Source organism: Ceratotherium simum, chromosome 11 (genome assembly GCF_057802395.1).
Source record: "Ceratotherium simum simum isolate JZ-2026a chromosome 11, ASM5780239v1, whole genome shotgun sequence".
Lineage (NCBI taxonomy): Eukaryota > Metazoa > Chordata > Mammalia > Perissodactyla > Rhinocerotidae > Ceratotherium > Ceratotherium simum.
In genome coordinates, this window is record NC_141910.1 from 17646560 (window position 1) to 17674346 (window position 27787).

Sequence of the window (27787 nt, forward strand, 5' to 3'; positions counted from 1 at the left end):
GACCCTGACCCTCAAACAGGAAGCATGGTTGACAACTTCAACGGACACGGTATGCGACTGTTGCTAACTGCCTGGTGCACATAAACGGTGGAGAAATTCAGAGGCATAGGATCTGCCGTGGAAGTGGAGGGAAGTACAAGGAGAGAGGGGGGAGCTAAGGCATTAGGCTGAAACTTGAAGGAGAAGTAAGAACGAGAGAGCCAAAGAGACAGGAACGAGAGAGGATTCTAGGCCTTGGGATGTGTGAGCGAGAGGAGGCTACAGAAGCCTGACAGTCCTCCCGGGGACCAGTGAGAGGGCAGTGTGTGTGCACTGGAAGGCAGGCACAGGAGAAATCAGCTGGGGAAGAGGGGCTGGTTGGTGAAGGGCCTTAACTGCTAGGCTGTTGCTTCAATGTCTAAACTGCAGGCCGTGGGGAGTCAAGTGGTTTGTTGGTATTTTTAACTTTAATGTTGGTAAAAATATTTCCCATCTATTTAAAAAAACAAAAAGCAGGAGTGCAAACTGTAGCCCTGCTGCAGAGGGGTCAGAAGAAAGGAAACTAGAGTTTGTTGAGTTTCCACACGTGCCCAGTGACTTACAGGTGTTATTTCAATAAGTCCTAACAAGAACCTTATGAGGGGAGATTATTATTCTCATTGCAGGGCTGAAAAAGCCAATATTCAGACACGTCACAAATGCAGGAAGTCACTGACTGGGCATTCAAACCCAGGTCCCAGGCTCCAAGACCACTGCATTTCCCACTGCGTCACACGACCTCCCTATAAACACCCACGTGCATTTTCCTCTTGAAACTTAACACAGCTCAAAAAGTCAAGGAGCAAATGTGGTATCACGCACACTCCCCTCCCATCCTCGTTTCTCCTTCCATCCTAGAGAAGTCTAGTGGTGTCTAAATTTTACCTTCCCTCTGCCCTGAATCTGAGCCAAAATCACTGAGGGCTATCATTTCAAGCTAAGTTTATTTTTTCAAGCAAGTTAAATTAACTTTCTCCTAACTTTCTTCTTTCCCCCACTCTTTCCTCTCCCACATCTCCTAATCCACCCTACGCAGTTTTGAAACTCCTTGTTCAGAGCAGAACACAAAAATGGAGCCTGAAATCTTAAAGAATTCCTTCTGTGGTTTTCTTTTTACCTTAAGGCTGACATGGGGTGGCGGCAGGGAGGGCTTTGTCCACAGCAAGCTTCACACAAAATCCAAAGGAAACGATGCTGATGCTCTGTTTAGCTTCCTTTAATGTCTACCAACAAGCACTGAGAAACTGTTGGTTAATTTAATCTAAGCAAGTTCCTCATTCTGCTTTTTGAAAGCCATCCCCTGCCGGTAGAATTTTAGCCACTGTGTGTGTGTGTGTGTGTGTGTGTGTGTGTGTGTGTGTGGTCTACAAGAGACACCACATCTTTACTTAAATCGGTACTGTATTCTCTACCCGCAGGTAAGATTCTCACCTTATAATGCATCCTTCTATTTTCTTCTCAAAAAGGTGTTAGATTTTTCAGACTGAATGCTTTATTTTTCTGACTTGCTGTCAGTCACATGATTCAAGAAGACATTTTCCTCCTTTTATGTACTTTCTTAATTCTTCCACAACTGATTATCTTACAATTTATTTTTCCCCCACTCTACGTTAGAATCCTCAGTAAACGCCAAGCAGTCTTTCCTTCGGGCTCTGAATGTTCTTCAGATGGGATTGACATTCCTTCATCCATGTCACTGAGGAACATGTCTGTCACTCTGGGCTCAGACCTATGTGGATTTGCCTATTACTATGCCTGAAAGGGCCTGAGGATGATTTCTAAGCCAAAGAGGTTCAGACATAACATCTATGCCTATACTCTGAATATCTACTTTGGCAAGTGACATCTTCATTACACCAGCAAGAATCAATTGTCCCCGTTAAAAAGCCATAATGATGTTTTGAATTCTCTGCAGACCACTGTGGACAAATGTGCAGACCGTGTAATGCAAATCTCAAGGAGTGACAGTCACCTAGACGACAATGTGAAAAATGCCCCCTGGAGTTGAGCAGTGCACATCCTGCTCAACCATACCTAGCAGCCTTTCAGTAGGAAACTTATTTTCCCCTAATGTAAATAGTTTTCTGTATCCTTAATAGTTAATGGCCATTTATGGACTCTTTTGCTTGCCTGAACGCTATAATCAAAGTCTCATAAATTAAAAATTAGTGGTATAGGCTTAGGGAATAGGAAGATCCTTATCTTTATTTCCCCTATATTTTTATTATTCCCTGCCTGACTTTGTTAAAAAGAAAATCATGAAGTCATTGGGATGACTTGAGAGATGAGAGATGGTATTATTCTCAGTAAGTGCAAGTGGGTTATAGAAAAGGAGAGTCATTAATGGGAGGGAAAACCTCAGAGTCATCACACCAAAAAGTCACTAAACATGGTCATGTTTATTTCAAAACATAAATTTGACTCCACATTAATAAATACTTTTCACATTGAACGTAGAAAAACTACTGTGCATGTTCTAAGAAGACAGTTTATTAAAGAATCAGAGAAAAGATAGTCTTTTACCTCTAGGCCCTTGATAAAACCATCTAGGAGTAGGAATAACCTCATGGATATTGTGTAGAATTAGGGGAGGGAAAGAGAGGAGCTGATAAAGTCAGGAAGAATTTCCTACTCTCTTTTCCTCACTGGGGGCTTAAAATTAAAAATCTGAAGTTGGAAAATACTCCACACATATTCAAGTTTGGTTTAGAATCACTAAATCACTAGTGGATAGGGTCAAAAACTGGAAACAGGTACCCGATTTGAATCTAGGTCAGATCACGCTGGCTGATGGGTTCATGAGGCCCCTCGGAGGCCAAGCCGGAGCCACTACAGCTTGTGCTTAACGCTCAGACACAAGCACAATATCATTCGCTGGACAACTGCAGGTGCTCACAACGTTCACGGCCGCCTCCACGAGCTCTGTCTAGACTTAAGCCCTTTCAGTGCTGTCTTTGTATAAACCCATCATTCAATCTGCCGGCCTGCGGTCCAGCCCCCGCACCCTCTGGAGCAGCGGGGGACACATGAGCCAGGCAGGTGCCCAGGCCCCTCACCCATGGAGAAAACCCATGGTGGGAACCCATCTGCCCACTTTTTTCTGCAAACACGCAAACGAAACAGAATCTTGAAGATTTGGAGTTCCTCCTTCTAATTATAAAAAATGGTAAAGAAATACTCCAGAAAGGCACAAAGATAGACTCTTCTCAGGTCAGCCTCGAGTGGAAGTGGAATACGACTATGCTGGGTGACTCCAACGCACAGAAAAGACCCTTGGCTACTCCTGGGTTCTTCAGGTCTTTTTCTCAGAAGACATAACTTTCCAGGCTGGAGTAAGCGACAGAAGCCACCACTGCAGCGCTGGCTCTCAGGAATCTTCTGGGTAGAGTGAGGAAGGAAGAAGAGAGTTCGCCTTCATTTTGCTACATGATCTTGTGGCCAAGAATAAGGGAAGGTGGCGAAAGAGACCAGAAGAGGTTTATGCCTAGTACTCTTAGTACAGATTGGGAACAGTTTTAAAGAGGAGAGTTGTCTCAGGTTTTGAAGGCCAAGACTTTGCCAAGGAGGGACATCAGCTGGACAACTGGAGACACTTCCATGGGTATTAGAATCACAGGGCTTTTGGTTTTTAAGCTAGGGAGGACCTCAGGGATCTCCTAATTCAACTATTTTGCTTTCCAGAAGGGGAACCTGAGGCCTGGAGAGATTAAGCAGCATACCCAGGCCACACAGCTTGTTATATCTGCTTGAGGGACACGGAGAGTGGCAGAGAGGCTTAAGCGAGCGACGTGGTGGGTGCAGGTGAACATCACATGGTGTGTGGTTAGTTACATTCAGAACCCCTGCAGGTGAAAATTCCCACCCCTGGGCCCTTTCTCGTTGACTTGTCACTGGAAGCGGACAGGTCCTGGACTAAGCTTATCCATGGAGTTCCCTCGGGAGGGTGATGAGGAGCTGCAGATGTGTCCTCACTTCCCAGTCCGGGAGGCCACCTGGATGGCTTTGATCCAGTCAGTGCGCTCCTTGGGGGTGGCCGCTTGCAAGAAATAATGAACTTCATCAGCTGTGATGATCTCAAAGAGGTTCTCTTCTTCACTCTTCTTGCCTGGTGAAAGAGCGAGTGAATGACAGTGCACACGGGCACCTGAAAGGCTACCTAGTTCACCCTCCTTCTGTAAGGAATGAAATCTCTGTTTTTTCAGTGTTCTAAGAAAATGAAATATGTGGTTTTCAAACTTGCCATCATTGTATGATCGTATATATTCATTGTATAATTATATATATAGTCTTTATATAGATAGGTGCATTGTATGATCATGTGTGTATGTGTGTTGAAGAAATAAGCAAAACACTCAAGGAGACACATTTTCTTTTATAGTTTACAAGCAAACTAAATTTCTCACTTTTGCACACCAATAGCATTTAATGAGTAACCTCTAATAGTGTTTAGTGAGTACCTTTCCTCTGCTAATAATATAAACCAAGGGCTGAGCCTAATATGTTAAAAAAAAAAAAAAAAATGAGACCCATCGCTGGTACCGCCAGGATAGCCTGAACTTGTTTTTATCAACCGCTAAGTTAGAGTCTCTGCTGAAAGATGGAAAGGCAGTAAACTGGCCAAGACTGCGACAAGACTTAAAATACCCACCTCAAATCAAAAAGAAACATGCTCCCTACCCCAAAAGTAAAGCATAATTCTATGGAGAGACGGGAGTGAGCAGATGCAGGGGCAGTAAAAATCTAGGCTTTGCAGCTGTAGTGTTTTCCTGTCAGCCTCTAAAACATCATAAACCCACAATGAGGAGTGAAACCAGGGTTGGAGTCTAAACCACATCTCCCCAGTGAGACCACTCATCCCGCACCTGAGGAGTCAGTCTACGCCAACGTGGGTATTCCACGCACCAAATCACAGACTTGTGATCCGGGATCCAGAGGTCATCTGGTGACCCCTTCATCCTCTGAGGAGGAACTAGACCCACATCAGTTAGGCGACTCACCCAAGGTCATGCCGCTAACCAACTGGCACAGACCTCACCGTAACCCACGTGCACTTTCCACTCACCACACTGCCTCACTGCACCAATGTTCCTTTTGTTGTGGGAGATTTCCTGGTCTGCATATGTAAAAGGCCCTCTTTAAGGAATGTCGTGGCTCAATCACAGGTGTCAGGAGGTACCAGGTCTCTCCATCTAAACTAGTTCTGAAGTGAAGGATCTTTCTCAGCATTGCTCAAGGATTTACTCAAGGCCTCCACAAAGCCACTCCAACTCCCCAAGACCCAGGGGAGAGCCAGGGCAGCAGTTGGGAGAGAACAGTTCTTGGTGTCTCCCAGGTCTTCAGACAGAAATTCCTTCATGCTTATGCCTGATTGAGTGAGCGAGTGAGTAAGTGAGTGACTGCTGTTGGCCCAGGATGTCCAGGTGTGGGAAGGGAGCCTGAGTAGCCACACCTCTCTCAAACAAAAATTCATTCTTACCATCTGGGTTGCTCTCCACTGAAGTCACCACACAGCCTCTCAAGTGAATTGCTCCCAGGGGCTCTTCTCCCTAGAAGAGATGAGTCCTTCAGTAGTTTTCCTAAGCAGAGTGCATGGATATACCTTATCTTGTTGGTGCAAAAGCCACACAGACTCACTCTGGTATAGATCAGGGCTCCCAAAATAGAAAAGAGAAGAAGGAGATTAAAGGAAACCCTTTCCAGATCCTCCACCCCCCACTTTACCCAGGGAAGCTGGGTGAGGAGCTGCTCGGCGTCGCTCTGAGCTTCATATTTGGAGGGAAGTGGCAGGGGAGATGGAAAGGCTGAATCACCACGTCCCATGAGAGAAGAGCTCGTTTGCAGAGCTTTTTGGCCCCATGCAGCTAACACAGTAGTATAACCCTCACGGGAGGGAATCAGAGAGCCCCGCACTGCAAGCAGAGCCTGAGGACCCAAGCCGTATGGAGTTGTCTTTATGCTTTAGAGGTGGCTCATTTTATTGAGGAAAAAACCCCCTTCTGAATAATCAACAGCCTAAATGGCTGGAGTTAATGCTGTCATCCAGGTTGGTCTGGAAGTGGAATTATCACTTTTTTGCATGTTAAACCAAGAGCAAAGTGTTAGACTGGTTCCTCTGAAAATATCAGATTGGGGCAAACAAAAAAAAATTATGTTGAGTTGACCAAATAAATGACAATACAGTGATATTTTCTTCCATCCCTGAGCTTATGCTGGCCTCAAAGCCTAAGATCTCAGATCTTTGCAATAAGAGGAGGTAGGAAAAGGTAGAGGATGGTGGGAGAAAATGTGGGAGAGTGAAGAGGAAAAGGGAATCAACAGAGCAGAAAGGGGAATGGGAAGCTCAATGAATAGATGCTGTGGAGGCTTCTAGTGGAATAGATTTATCAACCACGGAGTCTTACCCCAGCAGGGTCATAGTAGTGCAGATATGCAGGGTCTTCTCTCAGAACGAACTTCCTCACTTTCCAGTTTTTCCTCCTATGCCCCTGTATCCAGAATCAACATAAGGAAAGGAATGATGAGTTCTTAGCATCTGTACACAGAGTATCTATGTTTAATAAGTCTTTGCTGCATTGAAAAAAGAAAACAAAGATGAAATACTAACTCTAGAAGAACCAGGCTCCAACCTAGATCTTTGTCAGAGAAATAGCACCAGAGCCAATGAATAATTTGGATGTTATTAAATTATGGATTAAATTATTTCTAAGATTGTCTTTCAGCTTTAGCATTACATAAATAAAACAGTACCATGTACAATGTACTATATTAGGTAATGTAGGGGCTATGAAGAGATTTAAGACATGGTCCTGCTCGTCAAAGAGTTTATAACCTATGTCGAAATATGAAATATCAAATGTCCAAATGCAATAATTGATATAGATAATGGGTTTCAAAAGAATTAAATGAAGGATATGTAATTGTAGGTTTGGGATGTCAAAGAAAGCTCATAAAGACCTACACTTATCCACCTGGGACACATAGGAGTTAGATGCGTGAGAAGGAGGTGGGTGGGAAGACAGTTGACAAGAAAAAAGCAGCAGGAGGAATGCACAAGGCATATTCAGACCTTGGTGAATAAGGCCAGGCTGGCCAGAAGGCAGAGTTCATGAGGAACAGCAGAGGCAAGGTTGGAAAAGTGGAAAGAGACTTAGTAAAAATAAAAGATGGCAGTTGTCACTGATGACTTTTGAGTCGGAAGTGAAAAATTTACAATCACATTTTAGAAAGATTAATATGGTGACAACATATAGCATGGACCAGCAGGCAAGGTTAAACATAAGCCAGGGGAAAGAAAATAAGATAAAAAGGAGGTCATTAAGAAGTGATTGTGGGGCCGGCCCTGTGGCTTAGCGGTTAAGTGCGCGCGCTCTGCTGCTGGAGGCCCGGGTTCGGATCCCGGGCCCGCACCGACGCACCGCTTGTCCTGCCATGCTGAGGTGGCATCCCACATACAGCAACTAGAAAGATGTGCAACTATGACATACAACTATCTACTGGGGCCTTAGGGAGAAAAAGGGGGAAAAAAGAAAGGAGGAGGATTGGCAATAGATGTTAGTTCAGGGCGGGTCTTCCTCAGCAAAAAGAGGAGGATTAGCATGGATCTTAGCTCAGGGCTGATCTTCCTCACAAAAAAAAAGAAGAAGAAGAAGAAGTGATTGCAACAATCTGGGCATAAAACTATTAGGGACTAACATCAGGTAGCAGCAATGAAATGAGAAGGAACAGTTGCTGTGACAGACATGAAAAAGAAAAATAGGACTTGGCCTTTCCCAGTAGAATTAAACACTGACACTATCTGGACTGTGGGTTCTGAGGGCAGGATTCATGTCTTGTTTATCTTTGGTCCTCCAATGCCCAGCACTGTGCCTTCATATCTGTTTGTAATGGCCTTGAATTACCCAGTTATTTCAATGAACTTATAGCAGTTTTTTATTAATGTCATGGTAAACCTGATTCTATGATTTCCCACAAAAAACTCAAATGATTTAAACTCTAGAAGCCAAAAAATATTAGATTGGAAGACACATAGTTTCTATCTTGCCAATACAAAGAATATAATTTGTTATTTATAACAAATTGACACATATTGACAAGCGTATATATATGAAAATTTTCCAATATTTTTCATTGTGCTTATATAGAAAGCAATGAAACATATGTGATTTTAGCAAACAGTGCCTCCTTCTTAACACCAGGTCAGAGGAGTTTAAAGACAGCTTTCAAGAACGGGTCTAAATTATTTGGCTGAGCATTTGGTCAAGGAGCTCATCTCCAAAGAGCCCTTTACTTGCCTGAAGAATGGAGCCAAGAAACCTGTAAAGTCATACAGGAAAACAGAGAATATGTCTATCTGCAATATCATATCCAGAATGGCTTTTGCAAAGTGTTAACTTCTAAAATTCTTTTTATGAATTCCTGCTCTTTGCCTTAGCTAGTGTTACCCATAAGATGAGGACCTAAAATTTCTACGCCACACCATTTCCTCCTGACCTGCAGACACACATGTCATGTTCTCTTATGCAATCGCTAGGTAAATACCAAGTTCTCAAGAGTCAATGGAAGAGGAAGGTAACAGGAGGATGTGAAATCAGCCAACCATGGCCAACCGCCATATTGCCTTTAAGCCCTCACAGGCATCACAATGTGATACATTGAAGAATTTAATGGTTGTAAGCGGGTATCTGGCCATCTTTCATTTAATGAATATTTCCTGAGAGATTTTAAGGAATGCATGTGTGCCTGGGGTTTCCAAGAATTGTTGCTGATCTGTCAAAGTCATTTACTTATATTCAATTTAACTCTACAAATGTTTATTGCCTGTTATAGACCAAGAAGGATGCTGAACTCTGCAGCAGATATGAGAAAAACACATATAACACATTGTCCCTCCCTATCAAAGAATCCACATGTGGTTGAGAAACTAGATATTTTATTCATTGCCATAACAGAATGAATTATATAAAAAAGGATTATATTGAATATAATCCAATATCATTCATCCTGAAACTTGCTACATCACCCAAGTAGAATTATTTCCTCTAGGAGGGGAGAAATGGGGAGAAGGCGGGGGGTGGGGGGGTGGGCAGGGTACTGACTTCCAGTTGGACACAGCTACTTCCCACCTGTGAAGTGTGGAGCACAGTGTCCTGTCTCATGATAAGCTTTCTATATAGGTTAACCCTAGCTAACTCCCAGTGGTGAACACAAGGGTGGTTTAGTTTTTGTGGCACCTAAAGAGGAAATTTTTTTTAACTCCCTCGGGGGATTCTGATATGAACCAAGGTTATAAACCACTGAGCTAAGAGATTGGAAATGCAAGAGAAAGACAACAAATTACATACAAAGGAAACCCCATAAGGCTATCAGCTATCTTCTAGCAGGCTAGAAGAGAGTGGCACGATACATTTAAAGTGCTAAAAGGAAAAAACCTACAGCCAAGAATACTCTACCGAGCAAGGTTATCATTCAGAATGGAAGGAGAGATGAAGAGTTTCTAGGACAAGCAAAAATTGAAGGAGTTTACGGCCAGGAAACCAGTCCTACAAGAAATGCTAAAGGGACTTATTTAAGAGGGAAAGAGAAGACCGCAAATAGGAAAAATTATCTATTTCCATGATAAGAGGGTAACAGACACAAACGCACAAAAAAGAGGTTAGATGTGATATCAGAAACATAAAATGTGGGAGGAGGGGAATAAAAGAGTAGAGCTTTCAGATAGAGGTCAAACTAAAGAGACCATCAACTTAATATAGACTTCTGTCTATGTAGGTTGCTATATATGAACCTCATGGTAATCACAAACCAGAAACCTACAATAAATACACAAAAAACTAAGAGAAAGGAACCCAAACGTAATACTGAAGAAAGCCACCAAACCAGAAGGGAAGAGAGCAAGAGAAGAAGACAATGACAGAGAAGAACTACTAAAACACCAAGCAAACGAGTAAAAAAATGACAGTAAGTACATACTTATCAATAGCTACTTTAAACGTCAATGGACTAAATGCTCCAATGAAAAGGCACAGGGTGGCTGATTGGATAAAAAACCAAGACCCATATATATGCTGCATACAAGAGACACACTTCAGACCTAAAGACACTCACAAACTGAAAGTGAAGGATGGAAAAAGATACTCCATGCAAATGGCAATGAAAGGAAAGCTGGGGTAGCAATACTCATATCAGACAAAATAGACTTGAATCATCTGTTTAGCTATTTGTCTATCTTTCACTCTGTGGGTTTCATTTTCTAGTTGACTATTGGCCAAAAGAAACACCATTTGGTAATTTAGAAATAAAAAGGACCTGGTAAGGAGCAAAGACTAGAAGGGAACAGCGGTGGCTACTCACCTGCTTCAGTAAGCATCCCTGTTTGATAATGACCCCTCTGAATTCTTCCTTCAGAATCACGTCATCATCACTGGAATTCTCTTCACAGAAGAACCCACTGTCTGGCTATCAGGAAACCAAACAGCAAGTTTATTTTCCCAATCTTAGGCATATTGCTACTTGTACCATCTCCATCTCCACCCCCCCGCCCCCACCCCGGCTCCAGCCACTGGGGTAAGCAGCTCCTTCTTCCTCCTCTAGTTCATAAACCAACCTGAACCTTAAAGGTTGTCCTTGGTTAGCTTGCTTCCCCTCCTCCTTTTTCTTATTTCTAGATGCTTATTTCTTGTTGCTAGATGCTCTCTTGCCTCCATTCAAGTGCGATCTTGTCAGTATCCTCTCATTTTCTTGGGTTTCCCAAGCTGTATCCTAAGTCTAGCTCAGCATATTTCTTCCTTCAAAGCCTTCCTTCTCTTGGGACCTCACGGCCACACCCTTGAAAGCAGAGTTGGCTAATTTATATGACACTGTGCAACACAATCTCCATTAAGACCTCAGCCCCTTCTACTTTGAGAAGACCAAGAGCATGTGTCAAGCCTCATCCTCTGAGGTCAGGAGGCAACTGGGACTTGGTTAGCTATAAGCGGGCAATGAATCACACAGAGAAAGAGGAGACACTATGATGAGTATTTTTAGAATCCCACAACTAAACGGCTATAAACTACCAGATCAAAGGTCTGAAAAAAAAAAAATACTGACAGGGGAACTTCCCCCAAAGTGAAATGAAACTCCCTCTAAGACATTCAATTCATTTTTGTAAGAAGGATGGTTCTCTTAAGTAGCTTCCTAACTTTTCTGCTCTGACCCCAAATAGAAACAAAACTGCCAAAATTCCCCTAGAAATCCACTGTTGCTGCATTTCTCACGTGGCCCAAGATTGGGTCCATGTTGCATAATATAGTATTTCCCAGTCTGTGGTAAACATACCACGGGAGGTAGACAAGGGGATTGGGGGAAGGGATGTGGATAATCACATTTTGTATGGAGTCAAGTATTTTAATGTATATTTGGAAAAATACAACTAGCACATTTGATTTTACAGATCTCTCTCTAGAAGGAAAGCTCCCTGAGGGCCACAATTTTTGCCTGTTATTTTTTTTTTTCACAGCAGTATCTCCTTGTCTAGGAAAGTGCCTGGCATGTACTAGGGCCTAATAGGTTTTTATAAATGAATTATTGCTTGGAATAAGAATAGATACAGCAAAGTTTAAAAAGTCAATTCAGGGGCCGGCCCCGTGGCTTAGCGGTTAAGTGCGCGCTCCGCTACTGGTAGACCGGGTTCAGATCCTGGGCACGCATCAATGCACCGCTCATTGGGCCGTGCTGAGGTGGTGTCCCACATACAGCAACTAGAAGGATGTGCAACTATAACATACAACTATCTACTCGGGCTTTGGGGAAAAAAAGGAGGATTGACAATAGATGTTAGCTCAGGGCCAGTCTTTCTCAGCAAAAAGAGGAGGACTGGCATGGATGTTAGCTCAGGGCTGATATTCCTCACACACACACCAAAAAAAGTCAATTCAAAGAAAATTATTCAAGTAAACACTATTTTCCTTTAAACTGACTCACTGGATGTGGCAGGTGCTGCAGGGGGGGACAGCTGTCAGGTCAGCGATCTCACAACTCTCTGTAGGGCTGGGCCCTTTCTTTCACATGTGTGGATATGAACCAAAATCAACCCAGAGTCTGCCCAGGGCAGCCCCCACTACAGGAAGAGTAAATGGGTAGCTTTTCTCACTTACAAAGTAGTAGAAGGCATCGGGGTTGTCCAGGAAAGGGTTTTCAGCAATTCCATCCGCTGCATTCTTGGACAGGTCTCCAGCAGGCTGCAGGTACCCTTCAGTGAGCAGTGAGGAAGCAATCATGAGGCCTTCCTGGCGATTGCGAACAGACTTGTTGGAAACCAGCCAGTCGATGACACAGTTACCTAGATGGGACCATCAGAGAGAAGATTAACTCTCCTCTCCGAAGCACAAGCCACGACAGTCACCCCTGGAGAGCTCCAGAGCACCCAAGTGTCTGACTTGACTCATCTTCCCTGTTCCAGGAAGGAAAAATGAAATCCATGGGATAGATACCTGGAAACAAAAGGAACCACGTAAACTGTTTTTAAAAACACCTACATGCTCCTTAAGGAGCAGTGCATGCATTAAAGAAATAGTTTTTACTAACCCACTCCTTTATTCCATTAACGAACAAACATTTGTTGAGCATCTAATAGGTGCTAAGTATGGTGATGGGTACTGGGGAGGCTCCCTTAGGCAATATAAAAGGGAGAGATGGGTGAAAAGTAACCGTTGTAACCAGTGCTCTGCTATGGGTCAGTATGGTGGAGATACTGGGTCAAATCCGCAGGAAGGTGTGAAAGGGGTGGGTGGCAGAAGAAGGGCTGTGTGTGCACTGTTAGAAAAGATTCTTAGAGGAAGTGACACTGGGCCCAGGCTTAAAACATGAGTAGAGTTTCCCAAGCACATGAGGCAGGGCCTGAGAGGAACCAGTACAGGCTGAAGGAGCGGCAGCATGAACAGAGGCACGCAGGCATGAAGCAGCCCCATGGGGGGACGAGGGGAGGAGCAGGTGGAAAGAAGGCAAAAGAAGACAAGAGAGAAAGGAAGGCCTGGGGTGAGTGGGGAGAGCTTTGATGGCTCTTTAAGAAATTTGTGAGGAGCCATTGCAAGTTTTTAAGCAAGAAATAACATGATCAGGTATGTGTATCCTAAATTAAAATTTGATGGTATCATTTGCACTGAATGTCACACCTTTGCAGAGTCTAGCAGGGACCTTGAGAAGCCATTTCATCAAACTTCTGCCTCAAGAGAGGAGTGCAAAGAGAATAAAACGAAATTGACCCATCAATTGCATTATTAGTAGGCTACAACAAAGCTTTGTATTACAAACAGCATACTCTTTACAAATGTAGCCAACAAGGGAACTAGCATAACAGGCAGCTAGCCCCGGGTCATTGAAGCCAGAGCAGTAGGCTATGCCATCCCTGCAACAGGAGTAAGAGCAGTTGGTTAGTGAGCCTTCTGTGAATTTCATATAGGAAATGAAAGGCTTTTGCCCACTTTTCTTTCTCTAGAAGGATAAACTAATTGATATTGCATTTCTACTTTTAATCCTCACAGAGACCCTGTAGAAGAGGTAGGGCAGTAATTGCAGACCTCATTTTAAGGATGAGAAAATTAAGGCTCAGAGAGCTTAAATGACCTTAGGCTTGAGTTACACCTGCAATGGGTCTTCGCTTAAGTCTTCTAACCCTCGTTTATACTTGTTCAGCTAGGCATGCTGAAGCTTGAAAGACAAGTTCAGTCTAGCCGCCCTGCCACCTGACATTCAAGGTCCTCCATCACGTCAGCATGCCTAGGTCCCAGTCTCTGCTGTAGCTTTGTCTCTCCCCTGAGACCACTTGACTCCCACAAGAAGGCTCGAGCCCACCTGAATTTCTAGAACTCACCATGATCTTCAACGGGAAGAACTTAAGTTCCAGTCCGATACTCCAAGACTCTAATACATTACACAGGGAATAAGTCTGGCCTGGACCTTGTGCCTAGATCTACATCAGAACCCCCTCCTTGTTCCCTTTGCCTGAGGCTCTGTCTTGTGACCTCAGTCCTGCTAGAGTTGCTCTTGTCAGTTTCACTTACCACCGCCCATGGCTTGGTATCTTGATCCCAAATCTCAGCCCCGACTTTTCTGATGCTAGTAGGTTACTCTCTTAACTCTCTGAGGCTGAATTTTCATGGGATATACTACCCTGTTACCCCAGGTCACACACTCTACCCCTTCACCTTCCTGACCTTGACCTGACCCATTTTCATGGATTATCTGTAGACTGGATTCTACATCTGCTATATCTTCTCAGAGTTTTCCACCCTGGACCTCTCTTGTCAGCATAAGGAAGCCATGCCAGGCATCTGACGAGCGCAGTCCCAAACTATATGTCCCATTTTGCCCCCTAATGAACTATCACCCCTACCAGGCTGGTCATTTTCTTTTCCTGGATGCATATTCTGCATATCTCTGCCCCATAACTTTGTTTTCAGCATCCTCTGCTCAGCCTCCTCATCAGAATTCCTTCCTACAAATACTTAATGAAATTCTACCTGTCTTTCAGGGTAAAATTTAGGCACTACCTTCTATTCATCCCAACAACCCGCTGAGTTTTTTCTCTTTTCTGAACTTACAGACTTGATTGTCTGTGTAGACATGTGACCTCTTAATCCTAATAACCACATTGACAGCTTGCACCATATAGTACTGAGTGTGTGCCAGGCACTGTTCTAAACACATTACAGCAAGCCTATAAAGTAGGAGCACTATGATTATCCCCATTTTATATTCAAGGAAAATGAAGCATAGGGAGGCCAAGTTATTGGCTTAAGGTTTTCCAGCTAGTAAGTTCCAGGGCCCGGATTTGAACCAAACCAGTTTTGCTCCAAAGAACATTTTTTTAACCACTGTGGCATCTACCTAAACTCATAACACTTTAGCTGTAAAGCCTCAGACATCCCTAACGTTGTCACTTAAATCTTACATTGCATATCTAGATGCCTATTTATCATCTTATTCAACTCTGTGTCTATTTCAACATAACTCCATTTATTGAAAAAAAAAAATGACCCTTTGATTGACACAGCTGGAACTTCCAAAACTTTCTCTTGAACAACAAAGTTCTTTTCTACCCTTCCTTCTGTTTCCACGCTGGGGAAGTTTAATTCTCATGTTCACCAGTCTGCATTCTATGACCCCATCCGCTCGCCGTGCTCCACATCCCCCACCCCACACATAAGGCTGAGCAAGAACTCCATATTGCCTACCCCAGCTGCCCCGTTTCAGACTGGCAAGGCCTTTTACCTGTGAAACAGTGGTTAAAAATCTTCTTGTCCTTCTCTAGGTTCAGTTCTTTTACTCCTTTTTCAGTGTCTTTCATGGACAAATACAAGGCACTGCATGGAGATGAAAACAGACGGATGAGTGGGAAGCATTTCAGAATGACGAGTCCTCTCTGGAAGTGGCCACCTTGGAGAGGCTGGCCGTGAGCACAAGCTTCCCCCCTCCCCAGGCGGCCCCTGAGCCTAATCTGTCCATTAGATCATAAGTAGTTAAAGGGCAGAGTTTATATTTGCATAACTCTCTGGCCTGCACAGCATTCAGCAAAATGTTCTAGGAAGGTACTTAACGTCTCTTAAATTCCTTAAGCTCTTTGTCGATTTAGTGCCTGAGATAGAGAGTTGCCCCCAGTTAGGTGCCGAAGATTAAAGGTTCTTGGGGCAAATTTTCCACACACGTTCTAGATCTTTAAGGTCCCTCAATCCTCATGTCCCAGTTCTTTAAGTCCTTCAAGAGACCATCTGGTGTAGACATTTGCCTCCAAGAAAGTGAATGTTTTGACTAAGTTTATCTCGTATTCTAAAAATCATAAGAGATAAGGCAAAATACTAGGAAATTCTTATTTTTTTCCTGGAAGAAATAAACTAAAGATAGCCTTATCACAGAAATGGCAAGCAACAAAACAGAAGGCCACTCTCATGTATCCTGTGGCTCCCCAACGCACAAGTATCGTTCTCATTTAGCTCTGACAGCTGTGGCCAGAAATGTGGTCTCTTGACGACCCCATTCAGCAGCTGTAGCCAGACTAGGCACCTCCTCTTGGGTCTTTACCAAAAAGCTTCCTTGGTGAGAGAAGGTGCTCATTCTCACCAAGCTCAAGGCATAAACTTTATCAAACTCCTGTGACATGCCAAGTCCTGTGGTAGGCTTGCAGAAGGGGTCTCTTCAGTCCCTGTTAAGGAACTCCACCCCCCCCCCCCCGGCCGCTAATTTTGTAAATAGAATCCTTGTTGGACATTTTAAGCAGCCAACGTGGATTTCTTCCTGACAGGGCTCCTGTTTCAGGGAATGCTCGACATAAAAGCAAAATTAGCAAGAAGCAAAGAGACTCCTAGAGAAAGGGGCTCATGTGATGGGAGAAGATGTAAAACATGCAGGAAGGAAGGAACCCTGTTCCCAACCCCTATCAGAGGCTGAATTTACCTGTGAGCCTCTAACAACATTTAGGCCACAACTGTCATCTGCAGTTCCAAGCCAGCCAACATCAAAGGCCATTAAACCAGGTCAGGGCACAAACGGCTTCCACCTTAGCTGGCCCTTGCTGACTGTGTGAAAGTGTGAACTTGAACTTGAAACCTTACCTACTTACACACATAGCCCCTGCCTTTTCCTACCTATCTAGAGATCTTCAAGCCTTCTTTCAAGACTAACTTACTATGGCTACTTCATAAATGCAGTAAGTTCTCTCGTTTTCTATCTCTCTGTCTCTTTCTGTCTCTCTGTCTCTGTCTCTGCCGAGGTTACCCAAAATGAGGGAATATACACTGCATTAGCCTCCTGTCCTCAGCTGTCAGGCCTTGGAGAGGCCATGATTACTCTTTCAGACCCAGGTAAACATCACCAAGAGCCAGTATTGACCTGGAATAGTGGGTACAGCCTTCAGAGGGGACCAAAGCAAGACTTGGAGCAGGATCTGTTGTGAGGTTTCTTCAAAGGCGGGGAGGGGACCGGGGAAGAAGGGGTGGAAAGAAGCAAACACAGAAAATCACCCTAAGTCAACGGTTTCTGGCAGTCGAATGGACCTCCTGGTGGATTTCCTCGCAAACTTCTGGCCTCCTTCGATGCATTTAATGGCCTTCTTGATGTCCCGAACCCAGGCATCTCTCTCCTCCAGGAAGGCTGCTTGGAAGAAGTGGTCCTGCTGTTTGATTGTAGTGATCTTAAACACAAACTAAAAATCAAAACACATCCCATTAGGAATGACTCCTTTCAAGGGGCCAAGGTCCCTTATGAAGCACAGCAGTTGAGCCCAACCCCATTCTGGAAGTGCTTGGCCAAGAGAGACCAAAATGCCCGGGGTGGAGTGTGGGTTGTGGTGCGAGGGACTGGCCCGGGGAGCACCATTCACATTGTAGGCTGTGCACAGGCTCAAAGGTCAGTGCCTGACACAGCATTCATCTCACTAGTGACGTCAACTCACCATCCTTTTGCCAAAATCCTGACAAGGGCTAGTTAGTGTGCTTCCTTTCAGAGGAATCATTCCTTTGGGGCTGTTGTCACTTTTCTTTTTATAGAATTCAATTCCATCTTCTAACAATACAACCCACATGGGTTTCCAGGTGTTGAACATGCTCCCCTGTAATGACAACAAAAAGACCTGTGTAACAAAGTTTTCTGAAATTATTCTACGGCTGGTGCAGGATTTGGTAAATAGCCTAGCTTTGGCCAGCGTGGGCACAGATGACCCACATTTGTGTGACCAGGCTGCTAGGAAAGCAGATTTCAGGGGAGAAGAGGACTGCCATTCTGCTGGAACTTTAAAAAAAAAATTTAAGATAAAATGTATACAGATCTATAATCAGCCCATAAGCCTCTCACAGGCCATTACCAAGGGAGTATGGTATGGATCTCTACTTTCCTTCTTGTGCATATTGGGTTGATTTTCAATGGCTTATTTTCTGTTCCAAACCCTGCCCATTGTGTTCAGTTCAACTTAGGGATGGCAAAGAGACTCTATCTCAAGTGCCAGCTCAGAGTGAATAGTAACTGATGCCTGAGGCTAGACCCACTGGAAAAGTGTCATGATCCAATAGTTGCGTCAACTATGGGCATGGAGGCCGTAAATAGTGGCACGCTAGCTGCAGCTACTTCCAATCAGATTTTATCAGAATATAAATGTCAAGAAGAAACTCAGAGAGCAGGCTTGTGCATGGGCATGGCTAAGCTGTGTGAAAATCACCTGCAAAATGGTCTATAATGCCAGAGTGATACTCTCCATGTCAATGTGGCCTTCAGGAAAATCCTTACTTAACTAGTTTTCATTTTGGGTTAATGCCAACTGCCCCTGCAGCAATAAATTAACCATTCTGACTAGATCAAGAAAGTCTCTCTTTCTTCTCTATATTTTGGGATGGCTCTGGAAAAGGAAGAGAATAGGGTTCCATGCTTCTCATCTTTGGACCCATGAGGTCACCCTATCATGACTACCACAAAATAGAATTATCATCCATTTCCCAGCAGATCCTGCTGCTTATCTGAAAATACAAAGAGCCTCTATATAAAGGTCCATTTGCTGAAAAGGAAGACTATTTATGTAAAGACGATAAATACTTGTGGGGCTAGCGTCTTGTTTGTCCAACTGTTTCCTTTGTTTTAGTTACTCAAAAAATGTTTTATTAAAACACACTACCTCTTTTCTGCACAGGCAGAATAACTATCCATGCTAATATTAGATTATTTCCCCTTTTTAAAAAATGGGCAAGGTCAGACACTATACCAACACACACAATAATTTCAATCAAATGCCTCTCTGTTTTACATCTATCTGAGAGAAACTCATATCTAGAATATAAAGAGCTCCTGCAAATCAATAAGAAAAGTATAATCTAATTTTAAAATGAGCAAAAGATTGGAAGAGGCATTTCATTAATAAGAATATCCAAAAAACCTCTGAGAAGGTGTTCAACCTCATTTTCATCAGGGAAATGCAGATTAAAACCACAATGAGATACCTCTGCACACCCATTAGAGTATCTAAAATTTAAAAATATTGAGAAAAGCAAGACGTGGCACGGATGGTAACTGGAACTCCCATACATCCTGGCGGGATGCAAAATGGTACATCCAACTTGGAAAACTGTGGAGAATGTCTAATTCTTAGAAGATATGTGTTGAAGTATTTAGGAGTAAGGTAGTATAACGTCAGCAACTTATTCTCAAATATCTCAGCATAAAAATATGTGTGTATATGTATATAGAAATATAGAGATAGGGAGAGAGAAAGCACATGCGGTCATGTATTAATTGATAAATCTAGGTAGAGTAGACAGGTGGTCATACTATTTTTCCCATTTCTCTGTGGGTTTGAAGTTTTTCAAAATAATTGGGAAAAAATAATAAATACATGAACAACATGTGACACTACTATATATTAAAATTTGGAATACACTTTTAGGGAAATATATAGACAAGGCTATTTAACAAAAAATTAAAATAACTGAAAATAATAAAAGATATATTCATAGGGCTAGGAGTAAGAAGTTGGACTAGATTACTGCTAAAATGCCTTTCAAGTCTAAAATTTCATATTCTACCTCAGGTCTATCGAAGATTAATAATTGCCACAGCCACTCGGGGCTTTTGACCTGGGAATTGGGATAATCGGGAGAGGTCAGCCAGCACTGCAGTCCTTCTGCTGATCGTTAAATAAAGCTCCTCTGGAGCCAACTGTTCAAAGTGAGTTTGTACTTTCCTAATTCCAACGTAGCCTCGGGGGTCTGTCAACTCAGTTAGAGGAGGGTGTGTCATCTGGGATTAAGGGTCATTATGCACTCGAAGGAGGCTGACGCTCCGCTCCGCAAAACACGAGAACTAGGACCGCTTATAAAGGAAGAAACTTTCCTCCAGGTAGTGGTTAGTTAGGTTAGGATGATGGAATTACGGGTGATCTCTTTCCTTTCAGCCACCACTGCAGCCGCCAGCTTCTCACTCCAGTATCCTGACAGCACCTCCCCTTGGCTACCCCTATATTTACCCCCTTCTGTCCCCAACTCTCTTGGTGCTCACCCAAGAGCAAGTCTGGAAGTGTGATCATGGAATGTCCATGCTAGAAAGGCATTTAGGATCATCTACTAACACCCTCATCATACAGGCAAGAAGGCCCAGTTAAGGGACTGGGCCTAGTACATCTGACCAGTTAACGTGGAACTGGGACTACAATCCAGGTCTCCTGATTTCTAATTTTATGCTCTTTCCACTTCCCTTCACATGCCATCTTCATTTTGGTTCTTACATAACTTTGAGTAATTCTGGAATCTAAATTGACTTTTTTAGGCCACTTAGCTAGTTATATACATAACCTCATATATATATAAAATCATGAAATATATCTAAATCATAAATCACATCATAATATAATTTTGTACATATATAATAGATATGTTTTATGATTTTATACACATATATATATAGAATATGTCTATTCTTTCCCATTATAGGCCAAAACCTATACAACTACATGTTACAATGGGCTGGTTTTAGATGCTGGGTCAGATTTAAAGTTTCCCAGTGCATAATTGCTCATCATCATGGGACTGGTATAGTTTAGTGCATAGGAGTCTGACATTGTATGACACCAGAAAAAGAAATCTTAAAGGACAAGACATTTGATTGTATAAAAAAATTGAACTTCCGTACAGTAAAAAAACCCAAAAACTGCAACAACTGAAAAGCAAATAACAATACATAGATATTTATAATATCTTACCATAAAATTAAAGGTTAATATCCTTAATATATTATTTAAAACTCTTTAGAATCAATAAGAAATACACAAACACTCTCAATTTTTTTAAATGGGCAAATGATACACAGATAATTCTCAAAAGAAGGAATGCCTGGGTCCAATAAACATAAAAACGTACTGCTTCAACAGCATTCAAAGAAATACAAATTAAAACTAAATAAGATATAATCTTTTTCTTTATTAAGTTTTTTTTTTAAGATTTAGAAAATGTGGGCCAGCCCTGTGGCTTAGCAGTTAAGTGTGCACACTCTGCTGTTGGCGGCCCGGGGTTCGGATCCTGGGCGCGCACCGACGCACCACTTCTCCAGCCATGCTGAGGCCGCGTCCCACATACAGCAACTAGAAGGAGGTGCAACTATGACATACAACTATCTACTGGGGCTTTGGGGAATAAATAAATAAATAAATAAAATTTTAAAAAAATAAGATTTAGAAAATGTATTGGTGAAGATTTGGGGAAACGAGCATATGAGAAAAAGGAGCTCTATGAGTCAGCAGTTCAATGTGGGCTGTCAAAAAGCCTAAAGTCCTTGTAGTCTATATAAATAGGAACATAGAATCTAAAGTGAGGAAAATAACGTTCTAACTTTAAGTGGAGCACAACCAGTAGGTGACCACGGGATCTGGAGCTGTATGGCCTAGGCTCAAATCCCAGCTCTGCCACCTTCTAGCAATGTGACCTTGAGCAAGTTTTTAAACCTTATTTTCTACATCTGGCAAATGGAGATAATGCTGCTATTTCTTAGGATTATTGGAAAATTAAATGAAATAAGGCATGTAAATTGCTTAGCGCAATATCTAGAACATGGTAAGTGCCCCATAAATATCACCTATTCCCTGTAATCAGGTACACCTGGAGAATGACCTTGAGTTCAGCAAACCTCAAAGCTGCAGATAAAGTAGAGCCTGTTCAAAAGAGAGTGACAAGACGGCACCTCTGCTGGGGAATTGTAGAAGGAACTGGCGAGGTGGTAGCCCAAAAGGGGACAGGCAGAGCAGATGAAGACTGTTTTCAAAGGTGTGGAACATTGTCATGAATTGTTTTGAAGTCCCAATAGGTGGAGGTTCCAGAAAAACTAGTTTGCTGCATAACTTAAGGGAGAAAGTTAAATTAGTGAGTTCCCTGACACAACAGGTATTCAAACATGCGTGTTAACAGATTAGTAACAGAAATACAGGCCCCAGATGGGAAGTTCAATTAAATACTTATTTAAATACTAAACATTACTTTCAACACTGAGATTCTACACATCTCTTTCAAAAAAGCCTATGGTCCCTACCATCCCTTTAGCCTTCTATTTCCAGATGCCCCTGCCAACCCTTGGGTCTCACCTGTAAGCCGAAAAGAAATAAATCTTACAACTTATTTAACATGATCATCTAAAAATGAATACCCCATTGGAAATTTTTTTAATACATTAAAATTACTGTAATATGGACCCCTGATTCCTTGGTTTTGGTGAGTCTATTTTAGGCAAGTTTCTTTCTTTGAGATATGTTTGTTCAACAAATAATGATAGAGCAGCTCCTTTGGTGTCAGGAACAAGACGTGGTCTCTGCTTTCAAACAGTTCACAGTCTAACAGGGGAGAGTGTGACCTTGATGGACAGCTCAGTTAGTGTGACAAAGGCACCAACTGGGGCATGCCTTCCTGTGTACGTGCAGCTTCACAGAAGAAAGTCACAACTCATTGCTGAGGGGTGGGGCAATTTGGTTTTGGTGTTTAGAACCCCTCCCACACACTTCCCACAGACTGAAGACACCTCCTTTAACTTCTCCTTTCCCTCACACTTCTCTTTTCCTATGTTGACATATAGCTGGGATACAAAGGAAAATGACATTATGGCCAAAATTATGTATCTAACTAAAGCAGAACTGTGAGTAGTATCATGTATTCTCCCACACTTTGGGACATGTTATTTTAAGTTGATGTTGCATTAAATTAAGTTCTTATTTCTGCTGTATCATAAACTCTATCATTTAGTTTTCCAACCAGATCCATGAATCACTTGTATAACATCCTAGATAAATGGTCATTTTGTGCCTATTTAAATTCTTCGAAGGCAAGGAAACTAATCTATTCAGTAGTATATCTTGAACATTAATAAACTCTTTCAGGTTGGACAATTTCTCAATAAAAACATATCAGGTGAGCAATAGAGAAATAGCACAGAATGGTTAACAGCGTGATTTCTAGAGTCTTAGGGATGTGGGTTCAAATCTCAACTTTGCCTCTTCCAGGCTATGTGGCCTTAGGCAAGTTACTTAATTTTTCCAAACATTAGTCTCCTCACCTATAAAATGAAGATAATATAGTACCTACTTCCCATTGTTGTAAAGCTTAAATGAGATAATATACTTAAAGCTAGTAGTAGGTGCTTAAAAAATGGTAACCACATAGACAGATAAGATTACGCAGTTTGTAGGCAATCCTGTGACGTCATTCTGGCATAAGCTTCTCCTGGCTACCACCCATCACAACCACAGTGCTTTGGAAAAGAAAATCACTGCAATATGAGCCTGTAAGGGCCACATGGAGCGTTGTTAGGCATGGCTCTTTGTGACACTGGGTTCCAGAACACTACTGGGTTCCAGAACACTACTAGGTTCCAGAACAGCTATGCCACTTAATAGCTGTGTGACCTTAGGCAAGGCCCTCTGCCTCTCTGTACCTCAGTTTCCTCATCTGTAAAGTGAGGACAATAGTTGTACCCACTTTGTAAGGTTATTATAAGTATTAAATACATTAAGGCATTAAATGCTTAGAACTGGCCCTGCTGCAGGGTAAGCACCACCTGTGTTAGCTATTATGATGGCGAATCAACGGGTGCAGATGCCTGGGGATTATTTCACGGTATCGTGTCTGGAGGACAAGGTAGCTGTATGAAAGGATTCCTGGCCCGAGACCCCTGACTCTTGCTCTCTGTTGCCCCAGGCTTTCCTCCTTCTACCACAGCTCTCTGCAGCCCTTTTCTTTCCTGCCCGTGCCCCTTGTCCTTCTCTTGCCCACCACCCCGATTCCTGTGCTTCCCACCAGGCTCACAAGCCACCCAAATCCCTAAGTCACCCTTTGGGTCAGTCCTGCTGCTCCAAAGGCTTACTGGATTGGTAGTCATAGAAACGATAGTTTGCTCCGTAAACCTCTAGGAACAAAGTGAGTTTGGAACAAAACTTGGTGGAGTCTACATTATTGATTGTGTAATCTGCTCCACTCTCTTTTTTTTAAGCTATGATTATAAACATATCCAAATTAATAGTATGTTTTCAAAGACCTCCAAAATATGTCTATTGGCTGGAAAGTAGACCCCTAATCAGAGAGAAAGTGAAGTTACTAAACCCAATCTTGCCCACAGTACAATTTGTCCAGGCCCACTTTGGCTCTGGTAAGTTCATCTGACCTCTCTTTTGCTGGCTAGGGTGAGCCTGCCTTTCAGAGTGCCTCATGGGATCGATGACACCATGGGCTTTGCTGTTAGGCAGGCCTGGGTTTGAATCCTAAGTCATCCCCATCCTCTTACGAGTTGTTTGACTATGGGCAAGTGATTTATTTTCTCCGAGCCTCGATTTTCTCATCTGTAAGGTGGGGATAAGGATAGCACTGCACAGGGTGTTTAGGATTGAATGAGATTGTGTTCGTACAATAACTAGCTGCTACATGGTAGGCTCTAAGTACTTCAAAAAATAAGTCAAGGGGCCGGCCCCATGGCATAACAGTTAAGTGCGCGCACTCTGCTGCTGACAGCCTGGGTTCTGATCCCGGGCGTGCACTGACACACCGCTTGTCAGCCCATGCTGTGGTGGCATCCCATATAAAGTGGAGGAAGATAGGCACAGATATTAGCCCAGGGCCAGTCTTCCTCAGCAAAAAGAGGAGGACTGGCATGGATGTTAGCTCAGCGCTGATCTTCCTCACAAAAAAAAAAAAAAAAAAAGTCAAAAGTGGCAAGACTCTGAGGCAAGGAAATGTGGGTTTTATTTAGAATGAAAAATTTGCAAAATGACAGATTATGTTTTTTCCCTCCTTCTCTTAACTATTACCTCTATTTAAAGATCTTAGGCAGAAAGCAAAGGAGGAAACCTGAATTGTGAAATGTGGGCAGTTATCTTGCACAGAAGAAAAGCAGAAACATTTTATAGTCAGTGCCATTGACTGTTGACCCCAAGATTTCTGACTTGACAAAATCTCTGCACCAGCATTTTCTAATGTATTTTTTCCAGGTAAAACACTTTTTTCTCCAATAAAGTTATTTCATATAACAAGACATAGGTAGAAAGATATTTTTTATCAGCACCCAGGTATCTTAAACTGCATGAGAAAAAAAGGTGAATGAAAGGAGATTCATATATCATTACCTGTCATGCTTTAACATCAATAACTGTAGTCAAGGTGTCTTGCAGCCTTGTCAGAGAAAGAGTTTCATAGTTCTTTCTTCACTATTAAGTTGGCAACCAACCCAGGAGCCAGTACAAATCCTCATTAGCATCGAGAAGAGGACCCTTACTATTGAAGTGTAGTATATCAATACTGATACTAATAATCATGGTCACGTAAGTAGCACCCAGCATGGGCTAGGTTCCTGACATTGTAATCTACATATATAAAGTAACTGAAAGAAACTTAATGTCTAAAGAAATTAAGAACTTCAGCACCTTACTGGGAAATTCTGGCTTCAGGTATAGTTCTACAGCTGACAAAGGGGATGTTTCTGAACCAAGCGTTTCTTAAAGACAACAAATTAGAGAATCTTAATACATTACAACAGGGAGTGTTCAAAAACTCCCGGAGAAAAATGCAAAAATTATGGAAGATGCAAATGATAGATATGAAAATTAGGGAAGATGTAAATTGTGGAAATATCGATATGAAATTTTGCTATGTTTTTTTATAGCTACATTTTCTAAATTGACTTTTACAAGCCATGACCTGAGAGAATTACTCTCACTGTAATTCTAATAAAAAACTATTTATTAATTTAAGTCCATATGCTTGGCAAGCCTAACTCTTTCATCTTCATTTTCTAGTAGGGCAGCCTCACATATTAGAGATTTAGTCTTCTATTTTTTGTGTGATTTAGAGAGTTTAAAATGTGAGTATACAAACTCAATAATAGCAATTTTCATTGCAAGATGTTTTAATTGCTTAAAAAAAAACCTTGCAGAAAATGTTTCCATCCATTTGCTCTTCTCAGGATACTAGCCCAAGCAATAAGGAAAGAAATAAGTCAACATTAATTATCACTAGTTCTCAAAGAGAGTATTGGCACCTATGGCAAAGAATCTACATCCACCTCTGTGTATATATATGTGTCTTTCCCAAAGGATGTTTCAAGCTACGGCTAGCCAGAGAAAATTGCAGCTGAGGGCTCATTTATTCTCCGGCATCCACTCGTAACTGTCACTACCACAGATACATTACAAACCCTAACAGATTAAATTCACTCTAAAAAATCCTAGTGTACTTGACAGAGCTCAGTCTGAAACCCAGGAGTCAGAGAGTGAGTTTCTGGTCCCAACTCTGTCACAGCCATGTGACTTTGGGCCATCACCTAGCTTCGGGGTCTCAGTTTCCTCTTCTGGAAATGAGAGAATGAGGCAAGAAAACCTAAGGTCCCTTTCAGCTTTAAATCAAAACAGAATCAGGCAGCAAAGTATCCTATTTAACCTCCTTATCAGTAGAACATTTTAGGCTAAAATGTTAAACTAATGAATGGCCTAAAACAGAGTCACATTAGGCGCTCATTCAATTAAAAAGCTGGGCATTTGAAGAAATGTACAGATTTCAGTTTATTTCTGACTTTCTGAGCTCACTTAGATCAGCATGAGTGTACTGGGTTATAGAGGTGTTGCCCACAGGATACCAGCAAGCCTTGGTGTGAATTCACCACCCTGGGAGTTTCACAGTGACACGGCATATGCCCACCATCAGAAGAAAAACCAATAGTGTTAACAAAATTCAGTTTCCTGACGCCACCCCAGTGAAATGAAGCATTTTTGAGTACACATATGTCCCTATTTCCTAATCTTTAAAGTGGTGCATCCACCTACCACCCTAAGAGCATATAATATAAATTCACAAAGAACTGCCAAGAAAGAGATTTCAGCCCAATAAAAAAAGATAAAGTTTTTAATGCATCATTTCTAACAGGACGGCCCATGAAATAAGCTACAGTTACTGTATCATTATATCAGCTTATCTTTAATCATTTTCTTCTTCCTCCCCTCCAAACAAAAAAAAAAAAAAAGAGGGGGAGGGGAATTTAAATAACAAATGAACAGTCTCTCCAAGTAACCTCTACACCAAAAGAGTTTGAGTCTTCCAGCATAACACTCACGAGAGGTTCTTGAAAAAGATGCTCTAAATCATGAGGGATTTCCCTTAGGCTCCCACCTTGCAGAACCTGCAGTCTGGAATTCTCAGTCCCACAAGATCAAGCTATGCTGACGCCTGAGCTGGGTTTGTTCACTTTAAGAACCAGAATGCGGTGGAACAAGTACTGGTTCCTCCTCTCCATCATTCTACATGCTGCAATGCTCTCCTGTTTCAACCCAGTAGGTTCAGAACTAAACATTCCTAAAATGAGTGGGAAGAGGGTCCAAAGCTGGACTCCAAGCCTCCCCAACCTTATCTCCAGTGACACTCCTGTAGGTGGCACTTCTGCTTACCTTCTTCACAAGGTAGCCCTCCCTGATCCGCTTTGGTTCCATGTCCGAGGGACAGACGGCTGGGTCCACTCTCAAATGAGTCCTCTCAGAAGCTCAGCCTCCTCTGAGAGCCAAGGCAGTTGTGGGCTGCTTTTCTAGAGCGAGGTCACTTTCACAATTTCCCGTCTGCTGGCGATCGCATGATCACATCCTCTTCCCCTCACTGGGGTGGAAGATCAGAATAAGGAACTGCAAAGAGAAACAACCTGTTCTTTGCTGATGTTGGAGACTTATTAAAAAGTACAGTGGGGTTGAATATTTACCCAATGTAAATTTTTATTACCATAAAGAAAATCATTCTATTGAAGAGAAGAAAAA

General features: G+C 42.4%; 1 protein-coding gene across 1 annotated transcript; it reads right to left on the bottom strand.

The window, feature by feature from the left end:
• Positions 1-2398: 2398 nt before the first annotated feature.
• PLEK (pleckstrin) lies at positions 2399-27623 on the bottom strand. Its single transcript, XM_004435602.3, has 9 exons — positions 27431-27623; positions 17444-17599; positions 17013-17194; positions 15268-15359; positions 12153-12337; positions 10369-10473; positions 6420-6503; positions 5495-5564; positions 2399-4123 (listed from the first exon to the last, which is right to left on the bottom strand). Exons 1-9 carry the CDS (start codon positions 27470-27472, stop codon positions 3987-3989), a joined length of 1053 nt encoding a protein of 350 aa, XP_004435659.1. The 5' UTR covers positions 27473-27623; the 3' UTR covers positions 2399-3986.
• Positions 27624-27787: the final 164 nt, after the last annotated feature.